The 14,032-nt window shown below is 43.0% G+C and overlaps 1 protein-coding gene across 8 annotated transcripts in view; it reads left to right on the top strand.

Annotated features, from left to right (window-relative positions):
- nav1 (neuron navigator 1) overlaps positions 1-14,032 on the top strand; it is a 513,650-nt gene that overhangs the window by 156,336 nt on the left and 343,282 nt on the right. For all 8 annotated transcript variants that reach the window (XM_033042458.1, XM_033042456.1, XM_033042454.1 and 5 more), the window contains one exon: positions 5,133-6,102. In XM_033042458.1, coding sequence (XP_032898349.1) covers positions 5,133-6,102 — 970 coding nt within the window. The remainder of the gene's footprint in view (positions 1-5,132; positions 6,103-14,032) is intronic.

The following is a 14,032-nucleotide window of genomic DNA, read 5'->3' as shown; positions in this document are numbered from 1 at the left end:
ACCATTCCCCGCCCCCATCGTCTGTTATAACAGGGGGTTACTGTATTCATTATCTTGGTCCTGCCTGTGTTTTTATTTACCTGACTTATAACATCTGGTCTTAATGTATGACCCTCTGTTCATTCCAAAGGCAATTTCCACAAATGCACCAGTACTACCGATCATTTGATCTGTGCAGAAGTTTTGAATCGGCAAAAAGTTCTTCAGAATCTATCTCATCTCTCGCCATAGGTTTCTGCAACTTAAAACTACCTCAGAAAGAAGCTAAAGTAGAAATATATCAAAAAACAGCCTGTTATAAATTGATGACTCGTATAGATATGTTGAAGATTAGACGCTTGAACTGACCTTGCACATACTAAAGGGCCTGTCCCACTCAAGCAATTTTTTCGGCGACTTACCAGCACCCATCATAGCCGCAGCAGGAGACTGAAAATTTTCAACTTTGAAAATCCAGCGGTGACCAGAAAAGGGTACGACTCTTTGGGCGACTGCTTACGACCATACAGGTGTCACCCCACGACAAATTTTCGGCCATCTGCAGCAACTATGATGAGTGCCGGCAAGTCGCCGAAAAAATCACGTAAGTGGGACAGGCCCTTAAGGATTTACCAAACTTCTAATCAACCTCATTGGGGTCCTTGCATTTATTTTATCTGGCCCTTACTCTGTAGTGGTAACACACTAATCTGCACTCTATTTATTTTCTATTTTGTCCAACATAATGTACCTAACCCATACCCTATAGTATAAATTGCCAGCATTGTGCGCAAACCTATCTCTTTACACATGACCATAATAAACAGATCCTAAATAGTTCATGTGATGAAAGGTCTCAACTCGAAACATCACTTCTTCCTTTTTCTCCAGCGATGCTGTCTGTCTCGCTGAGTTACTCCAGCACTTTATGTCTACCTTATGTGTAAACCAGCATCTGCAGTTCCTTCCTACACAAATAGTTCATGTGGCCAGTTTTTACTGGTGACTATTCATTCTACTGTGCAGGCTACAAATCTGCATAGGCTGAAGATTTAGGGACAATGATGCAGATGCTGGTTTTACTAAAGAAGATAGGCGGCTGGAGTAACTCAACAGGTCAAGCAGCATCTCAGGAGAACATGAATAGGTGACATTTTGGGTCGGGCCCCTTCTTCAGATTGAAGAACGTCCTGACCTGAAACATCGCCTATCCATGTTTTCCTGAGCAGAATAAGTGAACACGAATAGGTGACGATGAACATGAACAGGTGACATTTCAGGTCAGGACACTTCTTCAAATAGAAGAAAGGTCCTGAACCAAAACGTCGCCTATCCACGTTGTCCAGAGATGCTGCCTGGCTCGCTGAGCTGCTCCAGCACTCTGTGTCTTTAGGTTGCAAACGTGATCTCTAAAACGATGTATTGGTATCAAATTCACTTTAAATACAGAGTGATGTCGTGCAAATCTGTGTCAGACTTTAGCTCTGTGCATATTAATAACTTTTCCAATATGGTATCCAGCACAATTCATAGCTGAAGTGTGTGAGCAAATGTATCAAGTGGCAGTTTCACTATCAAAATATCTATAATACTACCAATCAAACGACATCAGTGAAACTAATTTCAGGCCCCATTTGTTTTGAGGATTGGGACCATTGTAATTGCTGCAAGGTTTATAAAGAATTTTCAACCTGTGATTAATTTTGCAACTATTGAATTCCTGTGCCTGCTTCAGTTAGCCATCATGGCTTTCTGAATGTAAGCATTTAAAGTAGGAAAAAGCTTGTTTGAAATGCTCTTTATGGAGTTTATACATTAGTATAATCACATAGGGTGTCATGGTGGCGTAGCGGTAGAGCTACTGCCGTACAACACCAGAGACCCGGGTTCGACCCTGACCACAGGCACCGTCTGTATGGAGTTTGCACATTCTTCCTGCGATTTGAGTGGGTTTTCTCTGAGAGCTTCGGTTTCCTCCCGCACTCCAAAGAAGTACAGGTTTGTAGGTTAATTGGCATGGTATAAATATGTAAATGTAACATTGTCCCTAGTGTGTGTAGGATAGTATTAATGTGCGGGGATCACTGGTCAGTGCGGATTGGTGGGCCGAAGGGCCTGTTTCCATGCTATATTTCCAAACTAAACTAAACCACTGGAGTTTAAAATAAATGTTTTATTCCATCTCCAAAATAGAAAAAGCCTTCAAAGGAAGAAAAATGTACATGAGCACAATAAAATAGAAAAGTTATAAAATATTTAACGATGTTAAAGCGCTTTCTCACGGGGCCACTTGACGCAAGAGTTAACCAGAGTTGAACATCGTGGGAACCCCGTGCGATAACCGTACGGCATTCGTGGACCACCGTGGACCACCGTGGCGCTAACGGCAGGTACTCGTGGAACTTGGTGACTCGGGAGAAAATTCAAGCAAGTTTGAATTTCTCCAAGAGTGACTTGTACACTTGTGGTTGAAGATTGCAACATTATATGCACGTAGTGGCCAGTGCAATATCCGTATTAACTCTTGCGTGTACCGTGGGAACTCCTGCGAACGGTGAACCCGGAAGCTGGACAGAGGGGACAGAAGGTGAGTAATCTGGAATGAACATGCTGTTAGGCTGGGATCATTCTCTGCGAGATGATCTTAGTGCGGGAGACAAGTGTAGGAGAGGTGTACTGACTGTGTGGGCAGAACTTTGGAAGTGATTGCCCACCATTCTCAAAAGCCGCTGTGTCTCCCTGTCCCTCCAACTCCAGAGGAATCCGCTCCCCGATGGGCTGCTACGGCGACAAGTGGCAAGCGACAAGGGATCTCCGTGCTTGCAGTCGGTGTCCCGTTGGTCCTAACGTCTCCGGCCACCCCCCTGGACTGGAGCTGAGACTGAACTGTACCGCCCTTGCCCCCTCCCTCTGCAACTGCAAACAACCCCACAGTTCCCAGTCTCAGCTCCTGTACAGGGGGGTGGCCGGAGACGTCACAGCCCGAGCTGCGCCCCCTCATCCGCAACCCCAAGAACAAGACGTACCTTGCACACCATCAGCTTCTGTCCCTACGGGGAGCGTGTTCCTCTGGAGTTGGAACGGGGCTGCGCTGCTGCTGGCTGTGGGTCTTTGGGATCTCAGTGCTTGCAGTGGGCCTGGGGGTCGGTGCCCCGTTGGTCCTGACGTCTCCGGTGACTGGCACTGACCTGCTGGCATCGCCGACGTGAAGACAGTGCAAAGCCCCCGCGCCGGTGCAATGGGCGGGGAGCTGGAGAGGGGAGGGAAGGGGTCACACACATGGCCGGGAAGCAGAGGGGTGTAGGTGGGGTGAAACTGAAGGGAGCGACAAACTGCTGCTGCCTGCCCGTTGAGTTAAAAAGTTCCCACGCAAGACTCACGATACACTGTATATCGTGAGTCTACCGTGGGAACTTTTTAACTCAGCGGGCAGGCAGCATCAGATTGTCAATTATTAACCCTCCCGCGCAATTACCTTCTCTTTTATGAATGGGGATTCACAATGTTCATTCAAGATTTAACGGGAAAGCTCAGGAGACGGACAAGTCACTCGCACAAATAACAGAAATGCCGAGTACCCGTGGGAACTTTTTATCTACCCCCCGTTATATCGTGTGATATCGTGCTAGACCACGACCACTTCACTCTGGTTACATCTTGCGTCAAGTCGCCCCGTGAGAAAGCGCTATTAGTAATTCATTAAGCAACACACAAAGTACTGGAGGAACACAGCAGGTCTGGCAACATCAGGGGTGGGAATGGATAGGCGACATTTCGGTTCGAGACCCTTCTTCATTTGCAGACGTTGCTTGAAAACCCACAGTTAATGGAAGAAATAGGAAGAGCAATGAAAATATAATCGTGTTTTTAAAGTTTTCGTATGATATTATGTTCCAGATGTTTATTACTGTTTGATATTACTGTAGCATTAAATGTATATTACTCCAGAATTTATTTAAGATGTACAGTATTTGAGCTACAAACAAATAAAACCTGTCAACCGACTGACAAATTCTCGAGACTGATGGCAAACAGATGGTTAAAAGTTTTAAAAGTGTTCATGAAATGTTCTCATTGGGAGTGGTGTTGAATGGTGGATATGCTGCTTCAACACTGGGTGGGACATAATGTTTACTGAATTATTGGATCATATAGTTATTATGCCAAGAAAAGCAATGAGTCAAGAATGGAAACTAGATGTCAGATTGAATAGATTCTGTTGTTTTATTCCCATTGACATCAGAATACTGATTTTTCCCAATTGCCATTCACTAGTTTGGGTAAATGTTATTACCACGTCATAGTATTTGTGAGAACAAGATTATCTATGTGAAATGATGATGGTAATCTTTTGACATGTTCTATTCTATGCTATTAAATGCTGCACTGCAGTTTTGGTAGTTTTTTATATAGAGATATATTCATAATTTGGTATGTGTAGGAAGGAACTGCAGATCAGGTTTAAATCGAAGATAGACAAAAAATGCTGGAGTAACTCAGCAGGACAGGCAGCATCTCTGGAGAGTGGAATGGATGAAGTTTTGGGTCAAGACCCTTCTTCAGCCTGAAGAAGGGTCTCGACCCAAAATGTCACTCATTCCTTCCCACTGAGTTCCTCCAGCATTTTGTGTCTATATTCATAATTTAGTGTTATCTTGGTCTTAAAATTGCCGAGCATTAATTACTTGGCTAAATTTGCATAAATTGAGAGGTTGTGTCCATTTGGCAATATTTTACACGCTGCTCTCATTTCACACAAATGGAGAAAATTTGTGACTTCCAGAAAAAAACCCCCAGCTGTTACATGAGTAACACCAGATGGGTTTTTTTACAGGAAGGGTGAGGAAATGCTTTGAGGACCTAAATCTAGAGAGTAAATCTTTCACTCCACCTTAATTTTTGCGATTATATATAAACTTATTTTTAAAAAAGGTTCTACTTTATTCAGCCATTATAAAAATTTGAAAGATGGCCAGTAGATCCGACCAAGATTGCATCTATATAGAACATTTATCTTGCTGCTGCGGTATGTTCTTAATAGCCATTTACTATACATTGCACCATTTTGATTTTAACTGCGTGTTTAAATCAGAAGCAATTTGCAAATCGTGATCAGAATAGACAGTCTAAAGCCTATTTTTAATCTTTTTCAGATTTATCGGACAATACAACTCAACTGCCAGCCATGAATGGAAATGTGCAATTAAATTCGACAATGCACCAGTGCTCTTCAGACACTTCTCAACAACGAAACCTACAACCGAACAGAAAGCAAACCTCAGAGATATCCTCCAAACAAACAGCGAGGCAGTTTAATCCTTCAAGTTCTCCCTCAATAAATGATCTGGAGAAGGTGTCAACCCCGGGAAATGAAAGAAGTTCATTTAATGCAAATAAATCAGCAGAGGAACATAAATACCACAGTAAAACTTCCCGACATAGTGCAGAGGGCAGAGCTGAAGTATTTTTGAACAACAAGGGGCTGGACGGTTCAGTGGATGTTGGGAACTCCGAATTGTGCAAAACTGAACCAGATAGCGGAGAATTTACATACAACAGTCCAAGGATACCAAGGAAGGGAATTGGTCAGTCTTTGAATAAAACTCAGAACGTGCCGAAATTCGCATCAAAAATTCCGGACAGAGGTCCAAAGGAAGAGAAGAATGATACAAGCGGGATCAACACTAGGGGGAAAGTAGCTTCTACAAAAGCCTCTCGAATTGCTGGCTTGAACCATACGAGGAGCAGAGCTCTGAACGATGTGCAAAAGGGCATTGCAACACTCCCGCCCAGGGGAAAGTGTAAATCCAGACTCAGTATTTCAAATGATAATCTATTGCAGCTGTCCAGATGTGGAAGTGCAACAGATACAGAGAAACCCAAACACGGTTCCAGTCAAAGGCAGTGGAAATCTGATGTTAGCTGGAAGTCCTACAGTTTCTCCAATTTGCATTTAGACGACAGCGAAGATTTGTCCGAACTTTCTCTCTCCTCCATGAGTTCTCCAAAGCGTACTGTGACGGGTGGCGTGAAAATGTACATCAATAGCAACGTCATCAAGCTTCCATCTCCGACACAAAACAGCCACCCCAACACAGCCACAGTAGCTCCTTTCATGTACAAGTAAGTCATATTTAACTATTAGCAACGCTTTTTAAAATGTGGAAAGTTGCAGCTCAAAGATCAACTAACCTTTTAATGTTTGTACATTTAGAATTAAAGGTTTAATGCTGCATTGTTATGTAGGCTGTTATTATTTGTGCACTCTTAAGCCCAAGATTATTTGACCTTATGCATGTGTGGTAACTAATCAACATCGAGACATAATAACTATATTTGGAAAAATGTGTATAAAAACGGGAATTTATTTTTTACTCCTGATAATTGTAATTTTAATTATTTTTGTGTTTTTCCTACCTTAGTTACCTTAGGGATTCTGCTTGCAGTACATTGTCCTGTTTCCCAAATCTTTAGGAAAGTGTGTAGGAATGAGATGCAGATGTTGGTTTATACTGAAGGTAGACACAAACAGCTGGAGTACCTCAGTGGGTCAGGCAGCACCTCTGGAGAAAACGGATGGGTGACGTTTTGGATCGGAACCCTTCTTCAGTCTGTTTAAGCGTTCCTTTGATTCGATTGAAAAATTTAGAAAATTAGGTAAAATCTGAAGGAAGACTGAATTACTGGCAGAAGTCCTAGGATTCCTGAAGTAAATAGGAATTCCGTAATGTGTGCCGCAGTTGGGATGGATCTTCTCACCTTTGGACCAAGATCTGACAACTCTAAGTGGCGACTGGTGTGGGAAGCTTAAAAGAGGTTTTGCTCATCCTTCAAAATGAGAGACTCTTTAGAGTTTAGAGATACAGGGTGAAAACAAGCCCTTCGGTTCCCTGAGCCCACGCCGACCATGATCCCCGTACACAAGCACTATCCTGCACACACGAGGAAACAATTTACAATCTTTACCGAAAACAATTAACCTACAACCCTGTACGTCTTTGGAGTGTGGGAGGAAACCAGAGCACCCGGGTGAAACCCACGTGGTCATGGGTTGAATGTACAAACGGGATTGAACCTGGGTCTCTGGCATTGTGAGGCATCAACTCTGAGTGCTGCAGCTGGTAGATCTGGACGGGTTAGATCCGGACCTCGGGTGCTGTCTTTGTAGAGCATGCACGTTCTCCTGGTGACTGTCTGGGTTTCCTCCAGGTGCCCTTGTTCCTATTAGATGTCTGGGTTTGTATGTTAATTGTCCTCTGTAAAATTGCCCCTAGTGTGTAGGGAGTTGATCTTCTTCTTCTTTTGTGTGGCGTGCACTGCCTAAAGTTGTTGGACAACTTGTTCTATTTGATCTTCTGTTTGTGCACGTCGAGTTGATTGCATTAGTCGAAACAGGGCGGACCACGTGAAGGTTGTAATCTTCCACCCCTAGGGAGTTGATGAGAAAGTGGGATATCATAGAACTAGTGTGAACCCTTCGGCCCATCAAGTCCATGTCGATCATCAATCATGAATGGATGATTGATGGTTGACGTGATGGGCCGAAGGGTCCATTTCCATGCTGTTCCCTAAATTTAAAACAAACTTAAGTTTACTCTGGATGAACACAATGAGGTGCAATGGGATAATTGAGGTGATTTATCACCTGATATTTTACCCCCTCATTCTGTTGAGTATATGACTTCTGTTTGTAAACTCTTCCAACAGAACAGATGAGATCAGGAGCTGATTATGGGCAATTTCCTATCTCCTGCTATTTTGCAACTGAGAACATTGATACATATTTTCCTAACCTGCCAGTCTAACTCTGCTGGTGATTGCTTGTATGAACAGCATAATGTAATTTGACAGTGGCATGAAATAAACTTTTTAAAAAGTTTCAGATGCGGGAAATCTGAATTCAAGGTGCTGGAAGCACCCAGCAGGTCAGGCAGCATCTGTGGAGAGATAAACGGAGTTAATGATTCAGGGCCGTGACTTTTTAAAGAGAAACATCATCAATTTTTTATGTAAATGATTAAATGCGCATGGATTTCAAGGATAAGAATAAGGAATACTGTAAGTTACTGGACCAAACATTTCCTTGGTTTCATTCTTAAGGGCCTGTCCCACTTTCACGACCTAATTCACAACCTTTTTTACTCGTGGACATTTTTCATTATGCTGAAAAACGCCCCGACCTACTTGATGCCACGAGTACCTACGACTAGCACCACGACCTGCTACGACCTACCTACGACCTCCTATGACATACCTACGACCTCCTATGACATACCTACGACCTCCTATGACATACCTACGACCTCCTATGACATACCTACGACCTCCTATGACCTCGTGACGACAATGTTGCGAGTATGAGTCAAGGGCAAACTCGGCAGAGGTCGTGAATTAGGTCGTGAAAGTTGGACAGGCCCTTTAGTGTACTTAGTGGTCAACAATTCTGATCTACAGCATAGAACAGTACATCACCAGAACATGCCCCTCAGTCTACAATATCGGTATCGAAGATGATGCCTAAACAAACTAATCTTCTTTAGACTTCAGAGATTCAGAGCGGAAACAGGGCCTTTGGCCAGCCACATCTGCGCTGACCAGCGAGCCCCATTCCCTAACACTATCCTACACACAAGGGGCAATTTACAATTTTACCAAAGCCAATTCACCTACAACCCTGGCCCACTTGCAGTGGGCACAGTGAGTACAGGTAGATGGATACAGTGGGCTGCTGTTCTAAATAGTGTTATTTATACACATACACATATATATATATATATAGGCACAAAAAGCTGGAGTAACTCAGCAGGACAGGCTGCATCTCTGGAGAGAAAGAATGGGTGACGTTTCAGGTCGAGACCCTTCTTCAGACTATAGTGTTAGGGAATGGGGATCACTGGTCAACGCGGACTTGGCAGCCCAAAGGCCCTGTTTCCGCTCTGTATCTCTGAAGTCCAAAGGAGATTAGTTTATTTAGGCATCATCTTGTATACAGTATATATATACACATAAACATACAGTCATAGTGCAAACGGACAAAACAAATTCCCCCAAGTCTATGTAGTTTAATGCTTATTTGGAGGTTGTAGTGTTTAATAGCCTGATGGCTATAGGGAAGAAACTGTTCCTGAACCTGGACGTCACAGTTTTCAGGCTCCTACGTCTCCTATATCTTCTTCCCAATGGCAGGAGGGGCATGGGAGTGTGGGAAAGATGATGTGGGTATCTGATGATGTTGGCTGCCTTTTTTGAAGCAGCGACTCCTGTAAATCCCTTTGATGGTGGGCAGCCATCGGAGAGCTTTCCTCTTGATGCCTGGTGACTTCAGCTCTACCAGTCATTTTTGAAGCCACGCTATGTTACGTACCACCTCAGAAAAAGAGCTGCCACTTTCACCTCACCTCTGGAATTCAGGAGTTAAGTGGAACTGTTAACATGCAAACTGAGCTTTGGTGAGCAGGTTATTTATGAGTACATGTCATTAAATAGCATTTTAACAACACCTTGCATTGCTGATCATTGGTAGTAGATCGTCAGGGTGATAGTTGCTCCTTGTAGGCACGACACAACTCGGCAATATTTTTACACTGGATAAAGCCCCAACTTTAGTGCAAGAACATGAGTAGAGGTAAACTTGTCCAACAGCATGTCATAGAGTCATACAGCACGGAAACAGGTCCTTCGGCCCAAGTTGTCCACATTAACCAAGATGCTCCCATCTAAGCTAGATCCGTTTCCTCACATTTGGTCCATATCCATTTAAACCTTTCTTATCCATGTAGCACTAAAGCCAGATATTCAGTTCCAGAATCTGTGAGCCATCCAATGTTCTTAGTTTTTAGCTATCAAAATAATATAGAGTGAACCTAATCAGCTTAAGACTAGAACCTGCCAGGCTTTGTGCTGCCTCTCCACTCTTTTAGCTTTCTCCCCACACCCACCACTGCAATCAGTCTGAAGAAGGAAGGGTCTTGACCCGAAACGTCACCTATCAATGTTCTCCAGGGATACTGACTGACCCACTGAGTTTCTCCAGCATTTTGCGCCTTAATAGCTTAAGACTATTTCCGTGATGGCAGGGATATCGGGTGCAATATACAATTGATCACCTTATCCACACTGCTAACAGAAAATCGTTGCAAATGCTTTAGTCTTGCCATTGGCACTTAGTTTAGTTTAGAGATACAGCACGGAAACGGGCCCTTCGACCCATCGAGTCCGCACCGACCAGCGATCCCCGCACATTAACACTATCCTATATACTTTGAGTATAGGAGCAGGGAGGTTCTACTGCAGTTGTACAGGGCCTTGGTGAGACCACACCTGGAGTATTGCGTACAGTTTTGGTCTCCTAATCTGAGGAAAGACATTCTTGCAATCGAGGGAGTACAGAGAAGGTTCACCAGACTGATTCCTGGGATGTCAGGACTTTCATATGTTATTGATGTACTGTTCTATGCTGTAGATCAGAATTCTTAAGGGGTTGGACAGGCTAGATGCAGGAAGATTGTTCCCGATGTTGGGGAAGTCCAGGACAAGGGGTCACAGTTTAAGGATAAAGGGGAAATCCTTTAAGATCGAGATGAGAAAAACATTTTTCACACAGAGAGTGGTGAATATCTGGAACTCTCTGCCAAAGAAGGTAGTTGAGGCCAGTTCATTGGCTATATTTAAGAGGGAGTTAGATATGGCCCTTGTGGCTAAAGGGATTGGGGTATGGAGAGAAGGCAGGTACGGGATACTGAGTTGGATGATCAGCCATGATCATATTGAATGGCGGTGCAGGCTCGAAGGGCCGAATGGCCTACTCCTGCACCTATTTTCTATGTTTCTATGTTTTACTTTAGGGACAATTTAACATTTATACCAAGCTAATTAACCAATAAACCTGTTCGTCTTTGTAATGTGGAATGTGGGAGGAAACCGAAGACCTCTGAGAAAACTCACATGGTCATGGGGAGAAGGCACAAACTGCGTACAGACAGCACCCGTAGTCGGGATCAAATCTGGGTCTCTGGTTCTGTAAGCGCTGTAAGGCAGCAACTCTACCGCTGCGCCACCGTGTCAACTCGGTTACAAAAATTGTCAATGCATTATTTAAATGTTTGATGATAATTGTACTGACTAAGACATGTTATACCTCTGCTAATGACAGCTTCTCAGTGGTGGCTGTTCATATCAGCTGTAATCCTTTCAAAAGTATAATTGGTGTAATTTGAAATTATCTATTGGAACAAATTTGCTTTTATGATCAATTTTGAGTTTTTGCCAGCAATTTATTTGATTGATAACTGGATGATAAGTGAAATATCATTGTCACAGTGTATATAGTTTAGTTTAGTTTTGAGATACAGTGTGGAAACAGGCCCTTCGGCCCACCGTATCCACGCTGACCTGCGATCCCCGTTACACCAGCACACACTACACACTAGGGACAATTTACCATTTTTACTGAAGACAGAGATGCTGCCTGACACGCTTAGTTACTCTCACACTTTGTGTCTATCTCCATAGATAGTTTATGTGACTGTCAACACAGTTTTTGACTGACTGAATTAATTGAAAAATACAGCATGGAAAAATACCCTTTGGCCCACCGAGTCCATGCCGACCATTGATCACCCTTTCTCTGTAGTTCTATGTTATCCCACTTTCACATCCACTCCCGAGACACCAGGGACAATTTACAGAGGCCTAATTAACCTACGGAATGGGAAGAAACCAGAACACCCGGAGGAAACCCACACGGTCACAGGGATAAAGTGCAAACTCCACACAGCCAGGACCCAAGGTCGGGATCGAACTCATGGCCTTCGGCACCGTGAGACAGCAGCTGTACCAGCTACACCACTGTGCTGTCTTTGTCACTGTATCTGTCCTCAATGTTCTTAAACTGTCGGCATTCTTTGCTAAATCAGACTTTGTATTCTTGTGTTATTTAATGTATATACTTTAAGAATATGGGCGGCACGGTGGTGCAACGATAGAGTTGTTGCCTTACAGCTCCAGAGGCCTGGGTTCGATCCTGATTATGGGTGCTGTCTGTATGGAGTTTGTACGTTCTCCTCGTGACTTGCTTGGGTTTTCTCTGGGTCCTCGACAAAGACGTACAGGTTTGTAGGTTAATTAGCTAGGTAACATTGTAAATTGCCTCTAGTGCATGAAGGATAGTGTTAGTGTGCGGGGATCGCTGGTCGGCGCGGACTCGGTGGGCCGAAGTGCCCATTTTTGTGCTGGATCACTAAACTAAACTAAACTAAACTAGAATCGCAATACCGGCATCTTCCCACAAATATTCTCCTTCTCAACCCAAATTAAGGTGAACAATATTTCCTTAATTTTATTTTATTTCCATGTGGCAACATGCGCTTCTTTTTATACCTTCCCTTTTTATTGTATTCTTTACCACATTCCTATTTATCATTGAAACAGATATGATGATCCTGCTTTATTCCACCCTGTGGTAGAATTGAATATTACAATATTTAAATATAATTCCAATCATTATTATGGTTGCATCTTGTTCTATAAAAAAGAACTATGCATCAGCCTACAGAAAAATATTTTACATATGATCTTATATGATCGTACAGTAACACATAAAATTCTATAGGGATTGGAAAGGCTCGATGCAGGAAAAATGTTCCAGATGTTGGGGGAGTCCAGAACCAGGGGTCACAGTTCAACAATAAGGGTTAGGCCATTTAGGACGGAGATGAGAAAAAACGTTTTCATCCAGAGAGTTGTGAATCTGTGGAATTCTCTGCCACAGAAGGCAGTGGAGGCCAATTCACTGGATATATTCAAGAGAGAGTTAGATATAGCTCTTAGGGCTATTGGAATCAAGGGATATGGGGAGCTAGCAAGAACGGGGTACTGATTTTGGATGATCAGTCATGATCATATTGAATGGCGGTGCTGGCTCGAAGGGCCGAAGAGCCTACTCCTGTACCTATTTTTTATGTTTCTATTGCCTAAATTTGTCTATTGTTTACTACTACTATTGTCTATTGATTAGTCTGATTGTTTTTTTATTTATATGCTGATCTTTTTTTGTTGTTCATTATGGGTTTTGCAGAGTAATATGTTTACATATCTGTTGTGCTGCTGCAAGTAAGAATTTCATTATTCAGTTTTGGATCATATGTCAATAAAACACTCTTCAACTTACATATTTCCATGTTGGCCAGTGATATGGAAGAGGGCTTTTTGCCCCATCAAATCCATGATACCCCTCATAGAAATACTATCACTAATTATTTCCCCGTGATCTTTTCTTCCCCCCTCCCAACAAAAAGAACAGTAAGTCATCTTTGATCCTGGAATTCATTTACCATTGGAAGTCACCTATAAGTATTAACTGTTCTTACTAATCAATTGATGCAGTGGAAAAGCAGAACCTTAATTTCCCGTTTTATTAATACCATGAGGTGCTTATAGGTTCAATCTACATCACATAAAAATTACTGAGAAACATTGCTGAAGACTATGGTTACAATAGCGCGACCTCACTGCAACTATAATTCTATTGACGGTGCATGTGTGAATGTGCCGTGTGCTTCATTCTACTTCAGTGTGAGGGAAGTACCTGCAAACATTGAACACTAATGCCATGTCCAGTCATGTGTCTCCTGAGTAGCTGGATAACATGAGGTGACTGTACAGCAACGTTGATTTGAGGACTTAGAGAGATTTGAGGACTTGAAGAGAACTTTTACCCAATGACAGCATGGTCTGAAGAAGGGTCCTGACCCAAAACATCACCTTGTTCTTTTTCTTCTTGCGAATGAAACATAAACCAAAAGAACAGTTAAGGGCCTGTCCCACTATGGCGACCTAATTTGCGAGTTTAGAAGAGTTTGTGCTCGCCACAATCGCGCAGCATGGTCGACACGTGGTCCTAGGAGGTCACTGTAACTCTCCTTCATGCTCGAGAGAAGGTCCCGCATACTCGCGGCCTCAGTTTGGTAGAGGAAAATTTTTAAGCATGCTGAAAAATTTCCCGCGAGTAAAAATTGGTCGGCATGGTTCTTTTGAACTCGTAGTGCAGTGGTAG

The sequence above is a fragment of the Amblyraja radiata genome, chromosome 24 (genome assembly GCF_010909765.2).
Source record: "Amblyraja radiata isolate CabotCenter1 chromosome 24, sAmbRad1.1.pri, whole genome shotgun sequence".
In the NCBI taxonomy this organism is placed as follows: domain Eukaryota; kingdom Metazoa; phylum Chordata; class Chondrichthyes; order Rajiformes; family Rajidae; genus Amblyraja; species Amblyraja radiata.
The sequence above is the reverse complement of the archived record's forward strand: the minus strand, read 5'-3'. Positions and strand labels throughout refer to the sequence as shown.